The following is a 19,596-nucleotide window of genomic DNA, read 5'->3' as shown; positions in this document are numbered from 1 at the left end:
AAATTTGTTGCCTTTGTTCCTCTGTATGTAATGTGTAGTTTTCTCTCTGGTTGCTTCCAAGAGTTTCCTCTTTATCACACATTTTCAGAAATTTGGTTGTAGAATGTATTGGTGAAGTCCTCCTCATGTTTGTTTCCTTAGGGTTTGCTAACCTTACATCTGTCAGTTTATGGTTTCCATCAACTTTGGGACATTCTGAGCCATTTTGTCTTCATATGTTGCTCCTTGTTCCCACACTTTTTGGGATTCCAGTTATTCATCTTTTACAGTGAGTCATTTAAGTTCTCTGTACAGCATTTTGAGCAGTTTCTATTGCTATGTCTTTAAACTAACTGAGCTTCTCTCTTGCAGTGTCTAATCTGCTGTTAATTGCATCTGGGATGTACTTTATTTTTATCTCTAGAATTTCAGTTTGAATCTCTTGCATCTTCTGTTCTCTTCTTATCATAATCCTGTTTTCTCTCCCTTCTTGACTATATGGAACGCATTTGTAACATAGTTTTAATATCTTTTCTGTGCATTCCATTATCTCGGTCATTTCTGGATCTGCACTTAGTGACTTTTATCTTCCTGCTTATGGGTCTTATTTTTCTCCTCTGTATATCTGATAGTTTTTGACTGTGTGCCAGCCATTAAATTTTATGTTGTTACTTGCTCAGTTTCATTGTATTCCTTAAGTGTTGGAGTTAGTTGGAGTATACAGCTAGATTTTTTGTAGTCTGTTGGGTGTTTTGAGGTTTGACTTTTATCTTTGTTAGGGTAAGTCCAGAACAGACTTTAGTGCTGAATTAGTTCCTCAACTGAGGCAAATTTCCTTCTGAGGAGTCCATCCATTTCTTGGTATGTTACAGAGTTTTCCCACTCTGGTTGGTGGGACTTATTCCAAAAGTCCTGTGTGGCTTAAGGTACTATTTGGCCTACTGCTCTCTGGAAATTATTTCCCCATACTCAGCTACTCGGCACATATCAGCAGTAGACCAAGGACCCTAGGAAACCCACCTTGCAGATCTGTAAAGTTCTGACTCTTTCTGAGCTCTTCCTCCAGTACTCTGCCCTGCAAATTCTAAGCACCTTGGCCTTCCCAAACTCTGGCCCCTGTTTCTTTGATTCGGTGAGACTGCCAGACTGCTTGGCATGCGTCTCCTTGTGTTGGGACCTGGAAGTGTTTCTCTTGGATCATAGTCTTGCATAGATCCAGTCTTGTGTTGTCTCTTGTCTGATAGTGTCTGAAACTAATGTTTCACATATTTTGTCCTATTTAGTTGGATTCATATTCAATAGAATATTTACTTTTAACACTGGATATTTCAGATTTGGCCAAAATATATATTTGGAGTATTTATTATAAATTGTTCAGAAATATTATAAAATTAGAAATTATTGGAGAGTTATATTTTTAGAAATAATTCTTTAAATGTAGAGGTATCCATTTAAACATTTAAAGATCTACTTTGTACTTTAAAAATAATTTTTTATTTTTTCAGCAGATGTTTGAATGCTTACTGTGCTTGAATACAAATACAATAAAACACTTTTGTCTTCAAAACTCAGAAAGAGGGAAGCATGCAGTGTCAGTTTTGTATGTATATAATTCTTTAAAAAATCACCGAGAGCACACTATTTACGTTCTTCTGTAGCTTTCTTTTTTCCTTAATATATTGTGAACATTCTGGACTATCGTCAGTATATATTGCTTTCTTTCCAACACAGTCATATGAATTTATTATAATTTATTTGACTTGTTGGGCTTCTAGGTTATTTTTAGTTTTCATCCTTTTTGTCTTAGTGAATATTCTTTCACATATCTCCTCGTGAATTTTGTGTGAGTATGTATATAGGATAAATTTTAAGAAGTGAAATCGCAGGATCAAGGATAGGTACAGTTTATTCAAAGTGTCTGATACCTGTTTTCTGTGCTCTTTATAATTGTTTTTCTGCTTTTCATTTGTTTTCTTTTACATTCTGTGGTATTTACTTTTCCGTTGCGATAGTTCTTAAAACTTTCTTGGTTGTTTCCGTTTCAGCAATATCTATTCTGCTTTTTTGCTGCTTCTCAGAAGATTTCATTGATTTCGTGGTGTTTTATATCCTATGGCTTTCCTGAGCTCTAACAGCTTACTTTTCAGTTGTTTGCCTTGTCCATATGTACTTTCTTTTCTTTGAGCTGCTTCGTAAAACATTATCCAGGTTCACTCTAATATTTGACTCTAGAGAAAAACCCTTAGTGATTTCCTGTTTAGGACTCTTGTTTATTATTCACCCAGAATGGAACACAAAACAAAACAGCATTAAGGGAAAAGTTCCTAACATAAAGATGCTCCAGGGAAAAATGCTGTATTTTTGGCACCTTTTGTGACATCTGTTTAAAAGTAATCTTCTGTAATTATGAAAGAGTGAGGAACCCTGTCTCCCTCTATATGCTTTTGTGTCTTTTCTAAAGAGATTTTTGTTTCTTTGCTTTATCAGAAGTATGAGTCATACCATCTCTTGCTGGATTCACTTTTATGGACTGTTTCATAGATATTCTTTGATAGATTTCTTTTCTCTGCTAGGTTAATATTTTGCTTATGTTTTAAGTGAAACACAGAAGTAATGCAGTAGGATTCAGTAACTATTTTTCTTCAGTGAGTGAAGCAGAGTGTAAATGTGGGATTAAAACTAGTTTCTTAAATTCTAAAAATAGATAATGTGAGTTTTGGGTGGCATGAGTGTGTTTGGAGTTTTTTTTTTTCCTTTCTTCAGTGTATCTCGTGTGTGTGTGTGTGTGTGTGTGTGTGTGTGTGTTTTAATGATTCTTTGTAGGTTCATACTGGATTGTTTAGTTCTCAGCTTTGAAAAGGGTGTCCTGTTTAGGTCTGCCATTCAGGAATATTTCAGGTAGTGAGCTGGGGTAGCACATGGTGTCAGATATGGTTGTTGTGTCAGAGGCCCTGGCCTTCCCCGAAGGCCTTGTGACTGCTTCTTGCCTCGGGGGCTTGGCCTGTTGCAGCATCCACCTTCTGGTGAGGTAGTGGGTCAGTTTCACGTTTGGTGACGCCGCCATTGAGTTCAAGTTTAATCTTTGCTCCTGTTGCCTTTATTCAGCAGCTGCAAAGGTAATTGCTGTCTCCCATCTCTTTTAGCAACTCCATCTCTTGGGGAAGATTAGGGGTCAGAGAAAGTAAAGATGCTTTGCACACTGGTTGTCTGTCCTTGCTCATTGTGCACCATGGCCGACATCATGCCATGGTGGGAAGGCCCTCTCGGGCTCTCTTTCTGACGTCTGGCATGGTCCTTATTGCTACTACAAAGTGCGATGAACAGCTTTTCAGGCCTCTGTGCACTGTAGAGAGGAGGGTAAGCGAGTGGGTGCTAGAGTTTGAAGATCTGGATTTGCGTCTCAGCTCTCTACTGCTCACTGTGTGGGCCTGGTGAGTGGTTAACTTTGCTCACCTCTGTTTTTCTCACTGTAGAACTGGATTCTGCCGGTCCCAGGGATTGAATGATACGTGCAAGGAAGTCTTTTAGCACAGCTGTTGGTGTGTTTTAAGCTCTCCTGAGAACCCTGGCTGTTCCAGGGGCATTCTTTCCTTTGATGAATTCCCAGAAGTGGAGTGGCTGTGTCAGAGTGTAGGGGTGTTTTCAGGGTTTTGGCATGCATTACAAAATTGTGCTCCAGAAAGGTGCTAGTTGACTCAGGAACTGAGTTAGAGTTTCACTGCTGTGGCATCCTTGTGTTGGCCTCTTAATTTTATATGTTTTATGTGAAGTTTGAGGCAAGTCCACTTGTCTCTGAGGGGTTTTGGTAGCTGTAGAGAACTTGGGGTGGGGAGAGGAGGAAGGGAGAGTGTCTTGGACTGGGACGAAGAAAAGGATTATTTGTTTGCTTTGGTTACATAAACCTTTATACCTTGTTTTGAGAATTTTGGTCCTCTTAATCATTTTGGTAGGTAAGTAAATATTTTAGTTCTCCTTTTACCTATGTTTTATAGTTTTTAAAGTGCCTCTTATAAATTTCTGTTTGGTTCTTACAATACACTTGTCCAGTAAGTAGGGTAGTATACATCGAGGTTAACATGCATCATATACACACAGATATATACATAGAGGAAACAGATCCAGAGAAAATGCAGTTTGCCTAGAGGGAACAGAGCTAATGAGAGTCACAAGGGGGATAAATGCTGCTTTTCTGCATCCCAGTGTATTGCTCTTTTATCTTATGCTGTCTAGACATTGCTTGTCTTTCTGACAACTCTGCTTCAATTCCAGTCATTAATCACGTTTTACTGTTAGACCAGAATAGAATAGAAATTTATTTTAATTCAGAATAGAAATTCTTTGTCTAAAAATATTAAATTCTGGGACTTCCCTTGCAGTCCGGTGGTTAAGATTGCGGTACTACTGCAGAGGGCACAGGTTTGATCCCTATTTGGGGAGCTGATAGCCTCCCCAAAAGTGTGGCCCCCCAAGAAATAAAAAATATAATTCTTTGTGAAAAATTAGAATCTAGGAACCCCTAAAGTGAGGTGCATGTGTGTGCAGGCACTGATACTTAAGTTTTATCTTTGTAGCAAAAGAATATAAAATTAGAACTCCACTATATAATTTAGATTTTCTTTCCTTTTTTTTTTTTTTTTTGCAGTTCTGTGGGGGACTAGTTTGAAGTTTGGTTTTGTGTATAAATCTCTTCATAGTATAATATCAACCAAATGTCTTGAAAACCTCAACTAGGTAATTCTTGATAAGACCAATTTGACTGAAACTGATTAGGCATGTCTTCAATCTCTGTTCAGATATTTTTTAGTATTAAGGATTTAGAATTCAGTTCTCACTCCTGCCCTTTACAGTAATAAAGCATTTTCCTTGTAAGGCTTTGACCCAGAAGGGCTGTATATGCCCCGTTCTATACCTGTATCCATAGCATCTGGTGCCATAGATTTTGAATGAAGGGACAAGTTAACTGTGGTCAAATGTGGGTATTCAGTGGTTAATACCCAAGTTGATTTAAGCTCTCAAATGTATTACATTAAAGCATTGATCAAAAGTGACATAGCTCTAGTGTTTTCTACCAAGGAGGGTGTGTGTGTGTGTTTTAAATACTATGGTATTAATCATTTGAATTGGATGTTTTTGTCATTGGTATGCTCCTAAGAGTCCTGTAGAAGGGATTTGTTTTTATCTGATATGTACAGATTTCATATTTTCATTTGTATATTATTAAACCTTTCTCCCCAAGAAATAAGAATGTCTAGAGCATTCATGGTTGCTCTAGGAATAGAGTCACTTTAAGGAGACAAGAAGGTTGACGTTCTTTCTGTGAAATTCTATGTTTTAGGTTTATTAAAAGTTTTTGAAATATTTCTCATTAAGGCTTTCGGATATTGTTTGTAATTAAAAAGGGCTAAGACTGACTAAATATGGGTAATTTTTAATAAATAATAATTTTGAACCTAAAAACATTTTGTAATGATTTGATCTCATTAAGGTGCCAGTATTCATAGCTTTCATGAATATTCAAATATTCATGTTAGACTACTGAGCACATTTTTATGTCTGAGAATCTTCGTTTTATGTTTTCATTTTTATAAGTGGCTGAATTTGAAGAAGTTATTTTAGGACAAAATGCTTGCCTGAATTACTCAGATCAATAAATTAGTTTCTTTTACTATTTTTTCTTTAGGTCTTTAGTGGATTAACTCTTCATTGATTACATACAACAGCAGTATAGTTATGGCGACCTTCCAGTCCTTCAGGAACAATCACATGAAAACTAGAGCATCTGTCAGAAAAGTAAGTTCACTATATTAGATTCCTTTTAGTGACAGTTTTAGTAAAAATGTTAATCTTTTTCTGAAGTCAGAGTCTTTAAGCAGCTGTGTTATGGTATTACTGTTTTTACACTTGATCTTAGCCAAAAGGCCAAGAAGGAATTGATATTACTGTTTTTAAATGAAGCTTATTTATTGAAATCAATAATGATAAAATGCAGAGATTGGGATATATGAAAACAGTGATATGAAATCATGGAGACAATAAATTTATTTCCCAAAGACCAAAATCTCTCCCTGTTTCTTCTCAGTAGTTTTCTTTCTTCTTCTTCACAATATAAGCATCAGGTGTGACTTTTCTTACATAAGCGTTAGCTTTACCTCAAAATATTACTGTTCACTGATTTACTCAGCAGATATAAACCTGAGTGCTGCTAGTATGCCTGGCCCTGGGCTAGGTAGCAGGTGGAAAATAAAGAGCGAGCAAATGAAATGTGATTCCTGATGCTTTCGGGTTTCTAGTCTGAGGAGAAACCCTCTCTCTATTCCTCTCTTGTGATGATTCTGTTACCCTTTCATTCTTGACATTTTTCTTGACTAACGCTGTGGGGGTGTCACTTGACGAAAGGGAGAATGAACTCTGGAGGATGGTTAGCAGTCTTTGTCAAACCTTTTTTTAGCTTCATCTCCTGCATTATATGACACTGTTGACAAGTCCTTGCTTGACAAATGGTCTTTGACTTCTTGCATTGTAGCTTTTCCTCGCTGCTCTCTTATGGTAGCTCTTGTCTTCTCTGCAGATCTTCTTTCCAGCTTCTCATCGTTAGTGTTCTTAAAAGCTGCTAGGCCTGCTTTTTCATTTAGCTATTCATTTCTTCAGAGATCTAAGAAACGTTTGGGTTTGACTATAACTGGAATAGAGTGGTTGTCGAAAAAGGTGCCTGCAAAGTTGGAAAACAGAAAGTAAACTTACTTATTTTATATTTTTTAATTGGAAGATAATTGCTTTATAATATTGTGCTAGTTTCTGTAGTAATTATATTTTTAAGTAATATGCCCTTTGTGTTTTCAGGGACCTTTAACCTTGGTAGGTCCCCTTTTTAATTTGAAGAAAGAGACCTGGGTTCGATCCCTGGGTCAGGAAGATCCCCTGGAGAAGGAAATGGCAAACTCACTCCAGTACTCTTGCCTGGAAAATTCCATGGATGGAGGAGGGTGGTGGGCTACAGTTCATGGGGTCGCAAAGGTTTGGACACAACTGAGCGACTTCACTTCACTTCACTTCACAGTAAAAACTATTTTCTCTGTGTTTTTACTTTTTGTAAACTATAGGTATATTATAGTTTTTTCAGATTAGCCATTGGATCCATAGCTTTAAATTAGTAATTAAACTGTACTGATTGCTTTAAATTAATATTAGAACTAAGAAAATGCACATATACAGAAAATATAATAGTGAGCTAGTGACCCTGTACTCCAGGCATTGTACTACCTACCTGTTTAATTTGAATTCACCAGTGTATTCAGCCACAGCCGAAACGTCATACTGTTAATTTAATATTGTTATTTAGCCCATTGTTTATATTAGGCACATGATAAAGTTCTGGTTTGAATTCTCTTGACTATTTGGAAACCCTTTTAGATAGAAGTATATGAATCTAAATATTATATACTCTTTGTATGTATGTGTGTTTTGCATGCACAGTACAACTTTGACATCTTTATTTCAAAAGGTGTGTGTGTGTGTGTATATATATATATTTATACATATTAGCTGACAAAAACTTCCCTGTTGGCTAATGTGGAGATTGGAAATGTATACTCAGATTTTATAGATTTCACCTTACTTTGCATTAAAGATAAAGAGATACTTTGAATATTATTGGGAATCAGGGACTATGAGAACCATAAAGAATTGTACTTTCTATTCCATTAATTTTTTCTAACATTTTATTATGACAATATCAAGCCTATAGAGAAACTATAGTACACCCACATGTACACCTACATACCAACCACCCCTATTCAGCAGTTAATATTTTTGTTTTATTTCTGTGTGTGTATTTAATTTTTGGCAGAACCATTTGAAAATTAATGGTCTTTATTTTTTTTAACTATAATTAATTTATAATATTGTGTTAATTTGAGGTGTAGAGATTCAGAATCTTTTTCATTATAGGTTATCACAAGATGTTGAATATAGTTCCTTATGCTATACAGTAAATCCTTGTAAAAGTTAACATTCTTGATGTCTTTTCACTTCAGACATGATCACATTCAAGAAAATTAAATACATCCCCTTGTATCTAACACGCAGCCATACTCAGATTCCCTTATTACTCTGAAAATGATTTTATAGGCCCTCATCCACCCCACTTCCATTTTGGGTTCAGTGTAGGCTCCTATTGCTTTTGAGCTAATTGCATTTGATGGTCATGACTCATATTTTTGAGGAGTGGTTCTGAAAGAGCTTCTCCTCTTTTGCTTTGTTTTTAAATTCAAGACTGACTGGTTGAATGGGCCAGGCCCTTGTATAGTGTTCCACATTCTGCATTTGTCTGGTGGTTTTCTCACAGTGCTGTTTAACTTTATTCTTCTCCCCTCTCTATATGTTTCATATAAACTAGAAGTTAGGTGTAAAGGCTTAACTTAGATTCAAGTTAAAAATTTTTAGCCAGGATACTAAAGGATAGTGAGAAGACAAAATTGCAGGTTTTCCTAATGATTAGTGATGCTAGAATCGATCAGTTGATTAGGGTAGTAACTTGTCCATTTTAAAAGTGTATATTCTGTTTTTTAGTTAGCAAATAATCTATGGGATGACACTTGGTGGTGTGCAAGCATCTTGTTTTTTCAACTTTCATTAACACTTTTGGCATGCCTTGATGGTCCTTTCCTGCAGCTAATTCTTGAAAGTTGCAAAATGGTGATTATCAATTTTCAGATGAATGACTTGGTGGAATAGTCACCTTAAATGGATGCAAGTGGTTTAAATTTATTTGTGTTGCTCTGGAAGCATTGATTTTAAAATCATCTTTTATTTATTTGCAGTCATTTATTTATTTATTCACTCGTTTATTTAAGTTGCTCAGATTGCCCCAGACTTGGTCCCTATAAGCCTTTTCAGGCAATGCCAAAGTCCTTTTCTCAGGCTTATAATTCTTTAATTGCTTCCTTGCTTTCTAGTATAAGACTGACCCTGTTTCTGCTTTACCGTCCTCAGACCTGGAATGGACTCTTTCTCCACAGAACCTTTGATTTAGAAATCAAGATCTGGGCACTAACTGTGACTCTTGCTCTTTTACTGTCATGAGTTTATGTTGATTGCTTACGTTCAGATACCACATTTCATATTTTTCTCTATTTTAAGTTCGTGTTCATAATTTAGCCTGAAAATTTCCACTCATTAGTGAAGAGAATCATTTAAAATTTCGAATATTCAAATATGGGGGGGAAAAGCAGTACAATGAACACCGCATACACTCTTCACTTAGATTCACCCTGTTAACATTTTACCAAACCCATTCTGTGTGTATATACGTACATACACACTTCCCTTTTGAAACCAAATGAGAGTAGGCTACAGACATTATTTTACTTCTTGTCTTCATATGATAGCATGCTTCTCTTAGGAACATCAGCATTATTACCGTCCTTTAGAAAATCATTAATTCAGTAGCACAGTCTTAACGTGTAATCCATGCATAAATTTCCCCAGTTGTCTCAGTGTCCTTGTGATGATTTTCCCCTTGCCTCTCATCTAGGAGTCAAGCAAGGTTGACATTGTCTACTTGGGTATTGTATCTTTTTGATCTCCCCACCCCCGTCGGCTCCATCTCTGGTCTAAATTCTTTTCTCCTGATGGCAAATCTTTGGAAGAGTTTGTACCACTTATCTTGTAGAACATCTTCATATTCCTAGTTCACTTGTTTTTCCCTGGGGTTAGGTTCAGGGGGCACACCTCAGGATGATGTCGTGCTCATTCTCGTGTGTCGGATTAAAAGGTGCATCTTGTTAAGGCCAGGCTTGACTGGATAGTTAGTTTCCCTTAACTACCTTAACTCTGATAAACCACCAGTTATCTCCAGCATAAAGACACATAACCCCTTTATAATTAATACTGTTAATAAGTAATCCATAGGATGATGTGGCAAAACACTGTATCTTGTTCCCCAGTAGCTTTTAATCTGGTGGATGAGGATACATTGATAGTCCTTTCCTGAATCAGTAGTTATATTGGGAGTTACAAATGAATTTTTAAATTTTGTCATTCTGTTCATATTTGTTAGCCAGTGTTCTAAGGTAAGGTAGCACAGTCCTCCAACCCTTACCCTTTTATCTGTCTCTCTTAATGGACTTGTAGTTTCTTTTAAAACTCAGCTGTTGTACTCCATTACCATCTGTATTCTTCTGATGCTTAGATCATCCCATATTTGGCCAATTGGAATTCCTTCAAGTGTTGTTCAAGCTTCTGTGTTCTTTTGAGACACTTTCTTTCGTTGTGTCACAGTAAGATGTTCAGCTGCACTTCATAAGTTTCTGCCTCAGACCTGGAATTCCTCCACTCAGGGAACTTCTAGTTCTTTTAATTGGTGAATGGTATTTAGAAACCAAAATTTGTGTGCTGGATATGCTCATTGCTCTTAAGGGTCATTGATTCTATGATCTATCAATGGAAAAAATGTAGTACATACGTTTAAAGAGTCCTGAGTTCATATTGAAAGTTCAGATTTAACATTATATTTTTTAAAAATTGCCTTGATTTCATATTTGCATCTTTTCTCTTTGTTGAGTTCATATTGTATGTGAGGTACTGAAATCTGGGGTAATAGATTGAGTAAATGACAATTACCTCAGTAATTTGGGTTAACAGGTAGGAAAGACATACATACAAAAGCAGTAATTATAATACATTGTGGTTTAGATTAAATGATCTTAATGTGCAAACAATACAGTAGGAAGTTTGGGAGACCTGTATTACGACTAAGGGATGGGAAATCTTCACAGGTCTTGGAATATGTAGGATTTCTACAGGGGAACATTAGGGAATAAGGACATTTTTGCTAGAATAACGATCAAATCAGAAGGGGGGAATAAGGTAGAGAGAGATTAATGTTCTCTTTATATTTAACTATAATACTCATTTCTTTATGAAATTTTCCTCCTCCTCTGTTTCTTTGCACTTATGACATCTTTTTCTTTCAACTCTGGAGTGCCTTCCCTCTTTCATCATATTGCTGCTTTAAGAACCCTGAAAAGCCTTATTTTGGGTTATTACCGCTTTGATTTTTCCATCTCCAACTTTGCTATGAAATTAATCACATTGTTAGCATACCTTATTGTAAGCTCCCCATCATCATCTTATGAATTGTTGCTTCTGTTCTGCCAGTGGCTTGGAAATCAGGTGTGCGATCTGCTAGGTGTCAGTGCAGGGTGAAAGGGAGAGGACCTGGCTGAGGGCCTCACGTCTCTCCAGGTTGAGAGCCTGGGGTTATTGAGTGTTGAGCATGTGGAGTTCTGCTTCAGCCTTTTGTTCTTTCTTTCTCTCAGTTGATTGAGTTCTGTTACCTCAAAAGGTGCCCAGTGAATACTCTTTGGAAAGTTTGACTCTCCTTTTAATCCATCATCAGGATCTTTTACATTGTCTTAGAATTAAGTAAATTAAGAATATCTTGTGTTTTCAGAGCTTCAATGAAGACGTGTTCCAGTCTGTGAAGTCTTTATTGCAGAGCGAGAAGGAACTGTGCAGTGTATCAGCCGAGGACTGTTTGAAGCAGGATGAACATGCCAATTTGACTGAGGTTTGACGGATTACTCTGTGTACCCTTTCCTAATACAGCACAGTGTATTTTCAAGTATCTTTGTAGAACTGCGTGGTCTGTTTGTAAATGCCTAAAATCTCTGCACATTAATTCATGTGTGAGCAGTACCTGTTTTAAGTACCTGCTAATATGGTGGCACTAGTGGTAAAGAACCTGCCTGCCAATTCAAGAGACGTAAGAGATGTGAGTTCAGTCCCTGGGTCAGGAAGATCTCTGGAGGAGGGCTTGGCAACCCACTCCAGTATTCTTGCCTGGAAAATCCCAGAGGAGCCTGGCGGGCTATAGTCCATGGGGTCGCAAAGAATCCCACACACCTGAAGCAATTTAGCACCACACACAGCAATAGTCATTACTGACCACTCATCAGACACACAGCTCTGTATTAGATGATTTCTACTATATTCAGTAATTGGGACTTCTGAAATTTTCTACTCTGAAACAAAATATATTCTTATTTCTAATACTCATTTATTGGTTGTTTAAATTCAGTGCTTTGATTCAAAAATGAAATAGTAGTGATGTATTTATTTTGAAGTAAGATATTTGCCGCTTAAGGATATGATATACTACTTGCTCACCTTTTTCTCTGTTGCATCAGTGTTTCCAATCTTTGTTTGAATTTATTACTATAAAAAAGGGGTAAAGTTTTTTCCTACAATATATAACCATAGTCCATCTATACATTTATTTACCAAAGAAGAGAGACAGGGTATTGGGGTCATTGAAGCTCAAAACTGATAAATATGTTGATTAAAGATTCTTTTTTGAAATCAGGGTTCTAATAAAAATATGGGTTATTTTGTATATGGTTTTCTTTCGTATTCCTTGAGGAACTGTTTTTGAAGTAGCTGCATAGGATGGCGAGCACAGCTTTCAGGCCTGCAGTGGCTTCCGACCTGAGCCTCTTCTTTTTGTGTGAGCTCGGTTGTCTGGCTCTGGGCTGCTTTCCTGTTTGTTATCCCTTTCTGCTTTAGTCGAGCTGAGCCACTCCTGATCTCGGCTGCTGCCAGGCATGGTAGGGCTTCTGTGTCCTCTGCCCCCAGCCGGTGTCCCGTTTACGCAGTGCCCTCTGAGCCCACATTCCTTAGGCACTGTGAAACGCAGTACTCTGCTGGCAACTTCAGACCTCCATGCCAGCTCACCTTCTCTCTTGTATTCAGTACAAGGAAGCTTGAAAGAAGGAATTTCTGTCTCATGTTAGGGCGTATATATTTCCCGGGTATCTTTGTTGAAGAAAGGAAGCTTGTTATTTGAGTATCTCTTTGTTATTGAGTGCCTGTGATATGCTGGGCACTTTCCTCCACATTCTCATATTAATCCTCACAACTGTGGGAGAGGAGTTGTGTTGCCTTAAGATTTATATGTAGGGAGACAGGTTCCTACAGGTTAATGACTTACCTGGACACCTCGAAGTTTACTGTAACATTTCTGTGAAGGTAGTACTCATAATTAACGAGAGTAAAGATTCTACAACAACCTTAAGATTCTGACTTGCTTGTGAGTCATCAGAAAGATGTCAAAAGTATATTGAATGTTGCTTTGTATTTTAACTATGCTGTTTTCTATTAATTCTTGAGAATTGATTATCTATATTGTTGCCACTTATTTCATATTTTTAGTCACAAAACTTACTTGGTAGACAGTTTACTAGTCTCTTTTCAAGCAGTCACAATTTCTTGTTATGATGTCAAAGACAAGGAAATACAAAATTTTTAATTAATACTATTCAGGTTATAAAACTACATATTCCATATAGCAAAATAAAAAATACTGAAAGTATTTTTTTAAAAAGTCATTAATCCTATAAGTGAGGAAAGAAAAAACCATAGGGGGGATAAAAGTAGAGAAAAATAAGATCACTTATAATTCCATCATTGAAAGTTAATCCCTCCTTATAATTTGGTATATTAACTTCCAGAATTATTTTCCTGGTGTATATTTTTAAAAATAAGGTTGAAATGGTGTGTATGAGTCTATATCATTTTTCTGTAACTTGTCCTTTTTGCTTAATAATGTGACATTTCCTCAGACCATTAGATTGTCTTTAAAAATTTAATTTCTATAAACTTTTGTAGAGAAATCTCCAGGTAAAGGTATTGAAGGAAATAAATGTGATACCACAGAGAGTCAGTCAGGAGGTAGCTTGAGAGGTTCCCAGGGAAAGCCTCTCTGAGGAGGTGACGTTTAGGTTGGAACTAGAAGAACACAAAGCAGCTAGACAGGTAAACATGGCAAGGAATAGGGGTCCAGGTTGAAGGCACCACTCTGAAGCCCTTAGGCAGGAACAATCAGGAGTTTCCTGGACCCAGAGAGGGGGCCCATGTGTTTGAATGAAGGTGAGGGAAAGTTGAAGCCACCAGCTAAGCCAGAGCCTTGGGACCTCCATTAGGACTCTGCATTGAGAAGCTTGGAAAAGTTTTGACAGGGAAATGACAGGATGATTCCCGAGGTAGGTAGGAGAGGACTGGGGTCGTGTGGGGGAGAAGTGGCTGCAGAGGCTGTGGAGAGGAGTCGTGTGCTTTATGTTTGAGGGTGAGGATTGAACTTGATAATGAGTGGGTGTGGGAGAGGTTCGGGAACCCCAATTATGGAGCCAGACCTTTGGTGAAAAACCTTTGTGATCATCTTTGAAAAAATTAATCATCTTGCAGCAGCATTTTAATGCATTGTGTGCTTTGCTTTCTGTTTCTCAGCTCTGTCAACAATCTAATTGAGATAAGACTTAAAAATTTTAATGGACCTTTATTCCTTTTTTATTCAGGTCACATTTCTAGGTTTTAATGAAGAAACAGATGCTGCTCATATACAGGTATGGTCGACTTATTGAGCTGGAAAGGGACATGAGAGATTATTTGAAACAAATTTTGAGAGCATGGAAAATTTGCCTCATTAGCCCCAAAGTTACATTAAACTCTTCTGTTATCATTCCTATTTAAAGTTAAAAGATGACATTTTGAGGTCATTTTGAGTGTGTCCTCGACATTTTCACTTTTAGTGTTTTCACTGAGTGTTTCTGTTATGGAAAGCAGTTTTAGGTTAGGGGACCACAAAAGTCATTTATCTGAGAAAGTTGCAAACCACAGGCTAACTTTTTCTGCATCTGTCATAATGTAGAATGGAAGATTTATTTTTTATTTCGATGGTTTTTATAATCTAACTTCAGCAGTCATATTATGTTTTTAATTGAGAAAAGAGTTAAAATTGTTAAAGTAAGAATAAATTTGTAAAAAATAATGAAGAACCAATGTAAAAATTTTAGCCTGTTTGATTTAGGCAGGTATTTATAGAGGGACTGACAGTTGAGATTAGGATCAGCAAAGGAAAGCTGCACACTTACGTGAAGAGGAGTTGAAGCTCGGGTAGATGTGATAGGGGTACTTTTTTTCACCTTGTACTGCTTCTTAAAACTGGTGCTTGTCTTGTTTCCTTTTGTGTCAGTAAAACATCTAGCAGAAGCAGCAGCACTAGCACTGCATTGTTTGTAAAGATAATGCGTGTCTGGTGATGAGAAAAGAAAACTTTGCTGTGTGTCTTGATCGTGCCCTTGCCTGCAGGAAATAGTCTAGACAAAGGGCACAGGAGAAGAGATAGTTGCGAGAACGTAAGGCTGAAAAGACGTATCCAAAGTTATTTCTTTCATACTCCACTTCCTCTTTAAGGATGACTGATAAAACCAAGTTTACGAAGGAAAGTACTGTATGAATGGTCAGAGATGGTAATAATTCTTGCACTGAGCAAAACAGTTGCATAAAAGGGGCAAATGGAAAGAAAAACAGGCATTTTTCTTTACATCTTCATAAAATTTTCACTAAAGGGAGGAAAGGCAGAAAAATAGACTTGGATTATACAAACATGTAGCTTAACCATCAAAGAAGTGTAAAAGCAAGAATCCCATTTGAGAAATTTCATGGTTAAACTTGAGGACTCCAGGTTTGACATTTGCTGCTGAAAACTATTAAATGCCTCGTTGTTGTTGATGTGTTAGGTACCATGTAAAATCTTGTTACAGTTGGTATCATTATGTTTAAAATGCTACAAAAATTGTCAATTTTAAAATATTTTAGTACGTTTTATTTTTGAGTTTCCAAACAATCGATGGTGGTCAGTAAACTGCAAGTGTTAGCTGTTATGAACTGGAAAGTTTACTAACTAGTAGACTTTAGTGTGCTGCAGTCCACGGGGCTGCAAAGGGTCGGACGTGATTGAGCAGTGAACAACAATGACAAGTAGACTTTATGATTTTAGTTCAGGGCCACAATATAAGGGACTTAAAGTGTTATGCTACAGTGTTATTTATTGTGTTATTGCTTTACATTAGGATTTGGCTGCAGTTTCTTTGGAACTCCCAGATCTTCTGAATTCACTGCACTTCTGCAGTCTAAATGAAAATGAAATTATTTGTATGAAGGATATAAATAAATCATCAGATATAAACAGTGATCCTCTAAACCAGGTAACTTTTATATATTATTTCTAATGAGTTTTTGTTGGCACATTTTATAAACGACTTAATTGAGCGTTGTTGTAGTTCACTCACTCAGTCCTGTCTGAATCTTTGCAACCCCATGGATTGCAGCATGTCAGACTCCCCTGTCCTGCATGATCTCCTGGAGTTTGCTCATATTCATGTCCATTGAGTTGGTGATGCCATCTAACCATCTAGTCCTCTGCCTCCCACTTCTCCTTTTGCCTCAAGTCTTTCCCAGCATCAGGGTCTTTTCCAGTGAGTCCGCTCTTCACATCACGTGGCCAGAGTATTAGAGCTTCAGCCTTAGCATCAGTCCTTCCAGTGAATATTCAGGGTTGATTTCCTTTAGGACTGACTGGTTTGATCTCCTTGCTGTGTGAGAGACTCTTAAGAATCTACTCCAGCGCCAAATTAGAAAGCATCAGTTCTTTGGTGCTCAGCTTTCTTTTTGGTCCAGCTGTCACACCTGTATATGACTACTGGAAAAACCATAGCTTTAACTATATAGGCCTTTGTCAGCCAAGTACTATCTCTGCTTTTTAATATGCTGTTTAGGTTGGTCATTGCTTTCCTTCCAAGGAGCAAGCGTCTTTTAGTTTGATGCCTGCAGTCACTGTCTACAGTGATTTTGGACCCAAGAAAATAAAATCTGTCACTACTTCCACCTTTTCCCTTTCTATTTGCCATCAAGTGATGGGACCAGATGCCATGAGTTTCTTTTTCCATTGTTGAGTTTTAAGCCAGCTTTTTCACTCTCTACTTTGACCATCTTCTGGGTTTGCCAGGTGGTGATAGTGGTAAAGAACCCTCCTGTCAACACAAGAGGCAAGAGACTCCGGTTCAACCCCGGATGGGAAGCTCCCGTGGAGGAGGGCATAGCAGTCCACTCCAATGTTCTTGCCTGGAGAATCCCATGGACAGAGGAGCCTGGCGGGCTACAGTCCATAGTTGCAAAGAGTTGGATACAACTGAGACTTAGCACCCACGCAAGAGACGCTTTTCTTTAGGTGCTCTTCACTTTCTGCCATTTAAGTGGTATCATCTGCACATTGAGGTTGTTGCTATTTCTCCTAACAATCTTAATTCCAGCTTGTGGTTCATCCAGCCTGGAATTTGGCATAATGTACTATGCATATAAGTTAAATAAGCAGGGTGTCAATGTGCAGCCTTGATGTATTCCTTTCTCAGTTTTGAACCAATCACTTATTCCTTATCTGGTTCTTTTGCTTCTTGACCTGCATACAGGTTTCTCAGGAGACAAGTAAGGTGGTCTGGTGCTCCCATCTCTTTAAGAACTTTCCACAGTTTGTTGTGATCCACACAGTCAAAGGCTTTAGCGTAGTCAGTGAAGCAGAAGTAGATATTTTTCTGGAATTTCCTTGGTTTTTTCCATGATCCAACAAATGTTGGCAGTTTGATCTCATGTTCCTCTGCCTTTTCTAAATCCAGCTTGTACATCTGGAAATTCTCAGTTCATGTGTTGCTGAGGCCTAGCTTGAAGGACTTTGAGCATAACCTTACTAGCATGTGAAATTAGTACAATTATCTGGTGTTTGAACATTCTTTGGCATTGCCCTTCTTTGGAATTGGAATGAAAACTGACCTTTTCCAGTCTTACGGCCACTGCTGCATTTTCCAAATTTGCTGGCATATTGAGTATAGCACTTCTATAGCATCATCTTTCAGATTTGAAACAGTTCAGCTGGAATTCCATCACTTCCACCAGTTTTATTCATAGAAATGCTACCTAAGGCCCACTTGACTTCACACTCCAGGATATCTGACTCTAGGTGAGTGATCACACCATTGTGGTTATCTCGGTCATTAAGATCTCTTTTGTATAGTTCTTCTGTGTGTTCTTGCCACCTCTTAATATCTTCTGCTGCTATTAAGTCCATACCATTTCTGTCCTTTTTTGTGCGCTTTTGAAATGTTTGCTTAGTATCTTCAATTTTCTTGAAGAGATCTTTAATCTTTCCGGTTCTGTTATTTTCCTCTGTTTCTTTGCATTGTTCATTTAAGGCCTTCTTATCTCTCTTGCTATGCTCTGGAACTCTGGTTTCAGTTGGGTATGTATTTCCCTTTCTTCTTTGCTTTTTGCTTCTCTTCCTTGCTCAACTATTTGTAAAGCCTCATCAGACAACCACTGTGCCTTCTTGCATTTCTTTTTCTTTGGGATGGTTTTTGTTACTGCCTCCTGTATAGAGTGTTAAAAACCTCCTTCTATAGTTCTTCAGGCACTTTCTCTACCAGAGCTAATCCCTTGAATCTATTGATCACCTCTACTGTTTAATCATAAGGGATTCGATTCAGGTCATACCTTAATGGTCTAGTGGTTTTCCTTATTTTCTTCAGTTTAAGCCTGAATTTTTCAGTAAGGAGCTGATGATTGAGCCACAGTCAGCTCCATGTTTTGCTTTTGCTGACTATAGAGCTTCTCCATCTTTGGCTGCAGAGAACATAAGCAGTCTAATTTCGGTATTGACCATTTGGTGATGTCCATGTGTAGAGTTCTCTCTTGGGTTGTTGGAAAAGGGTGCTTGCTGTGACCAGCATGTTCTCTGAACAGAGCTCTGTTAACCTTTGCCCTGCTTCGTTTTGTACTCCCAAGGCCAAACTTGCCTGTTACTCTACTCTGGTTATCTCTTGACTTCCTACTTCTGTATTCCAACCCCTATGATGAAAAGGACATCTCTTTTTTGGTGATAGTTCTAGAAGGTCTTGTAGGTCTTCATAGAACCAGTGAATTTCAGCTTCTTTGGCATTAATGGTTGGGGCATAGACTTGGATTACTGTGATGTTGAATGGTTTGCCTTGGAAGCGAACCAGAGTCATTCGATCATCTTTGAAGTTGCACCCAGTTACTGTGTTTTGAACTCTTTCATTGACTATGAGGGTTACTCCATTTCTTTTAAGGAATTCTTTCCCATAGTAGTAGATACAGTGGTCATCTGAATTAAATTCGCCAATTGCTATTTCAGTTCACTGATTCCTAAGATGTTGATGTTCAATCTTGCCATCTCCTGTTTGACCACATCCAATTTACCTTGATTCATACACCTACATTTCAGGTTCCTATGCAGTATTGTTCTTTATATATCTGACTTCACTTTCACCACTAGACACATCCAAAACTGAGCACGTTTCCACTTTGGCCCCTGGTCTTCATTCTTTCTGGAGCTATTTGTAATTGCCTGCTCCTGTACCCCAGTAACATATTGGACACCTTCCGACCTGGGCAAGCTCATCTTCTGGTGTCATAACTTTTTCCTTTTTTATAGTGTTGCTGGGTTCTCTAGGCAAGATTATTGGAGTAGCTTGCCATTCCCTCCTCCAGTGGACCACGTTTTGTCAGAACTTTCAACTATGACCTGTCTTGGGTGGCCCAGCATGGCATGGCTCATAGCTTCATTGAGTTACATAAGCCACTTTGCCACAACAGGCTGCAGTCCATGAAGAGATTAATTTAGAGCATTAAACTTTAAATGCTTGGGTAAAGTTTCTTTTTGTTTAATACCATCTCAAGGAAATATAGTTCATAAGAAATCTAACTCATAAA

At 37.7% G+C, this 19,596-nt stretch overlaps 1 protein-coding gene across 6 annotated transcripts in view; it reads left to right on the top strand.

Annotated features, from left to right (window-relative positions):
• Window positions 1-19,596, top strand: part of AKAP11 (A-kinase anchoring protein 11) — a 49,328-nt gene that overhangs the window by 5,824 nt on the left and 23,908 nt on the right. For all 6 annotated transcript variants that reach the window (XM_018056787.1, XM_018056790.1, XM_018056788.1 and 3 more), the window contains exons 2-5: window positions 5,660-5,769; window positions 11,432-11,548; window positions 14,331-14,378; window positions 15,888-16,022. In XM_018056787.1, coding sequence (XP_017912276.1) covers window positions 5,710-5,769; window positions 11,432-11,548; window positions 14,331-14,378; window positions 15,888-16,022 — 360 coding nt within the window. In that variant the 5' untranslated portion in view covers window positions 5,660-5,709. The remainder of the gene's footprint in view (window positions 1-5,659; window positions 5,770-11,431; window positions 11,549-14,330; window positions 14,379-15,887; window positions 16,023-19,596) is intronic.

Source organism: Capra hircus, chromosome 12 (genome assembly GCF_001704415.2).
Source record: "Capra hircus breed San Clemente chromosome 12, ASM170441v1, whole genome shotgun sequence".
Lineage (NCBI taxonomy): Eukaryota > Metazoa > Chordata > Mammalia > Artiodactyla > Bovidae > Capra > Capra hircus.
The sequence above is the reverse complement of the archived record's forward strand: the minus strand, read 5'-3'. Positions and strand labels throughout refer to the sequence as shown.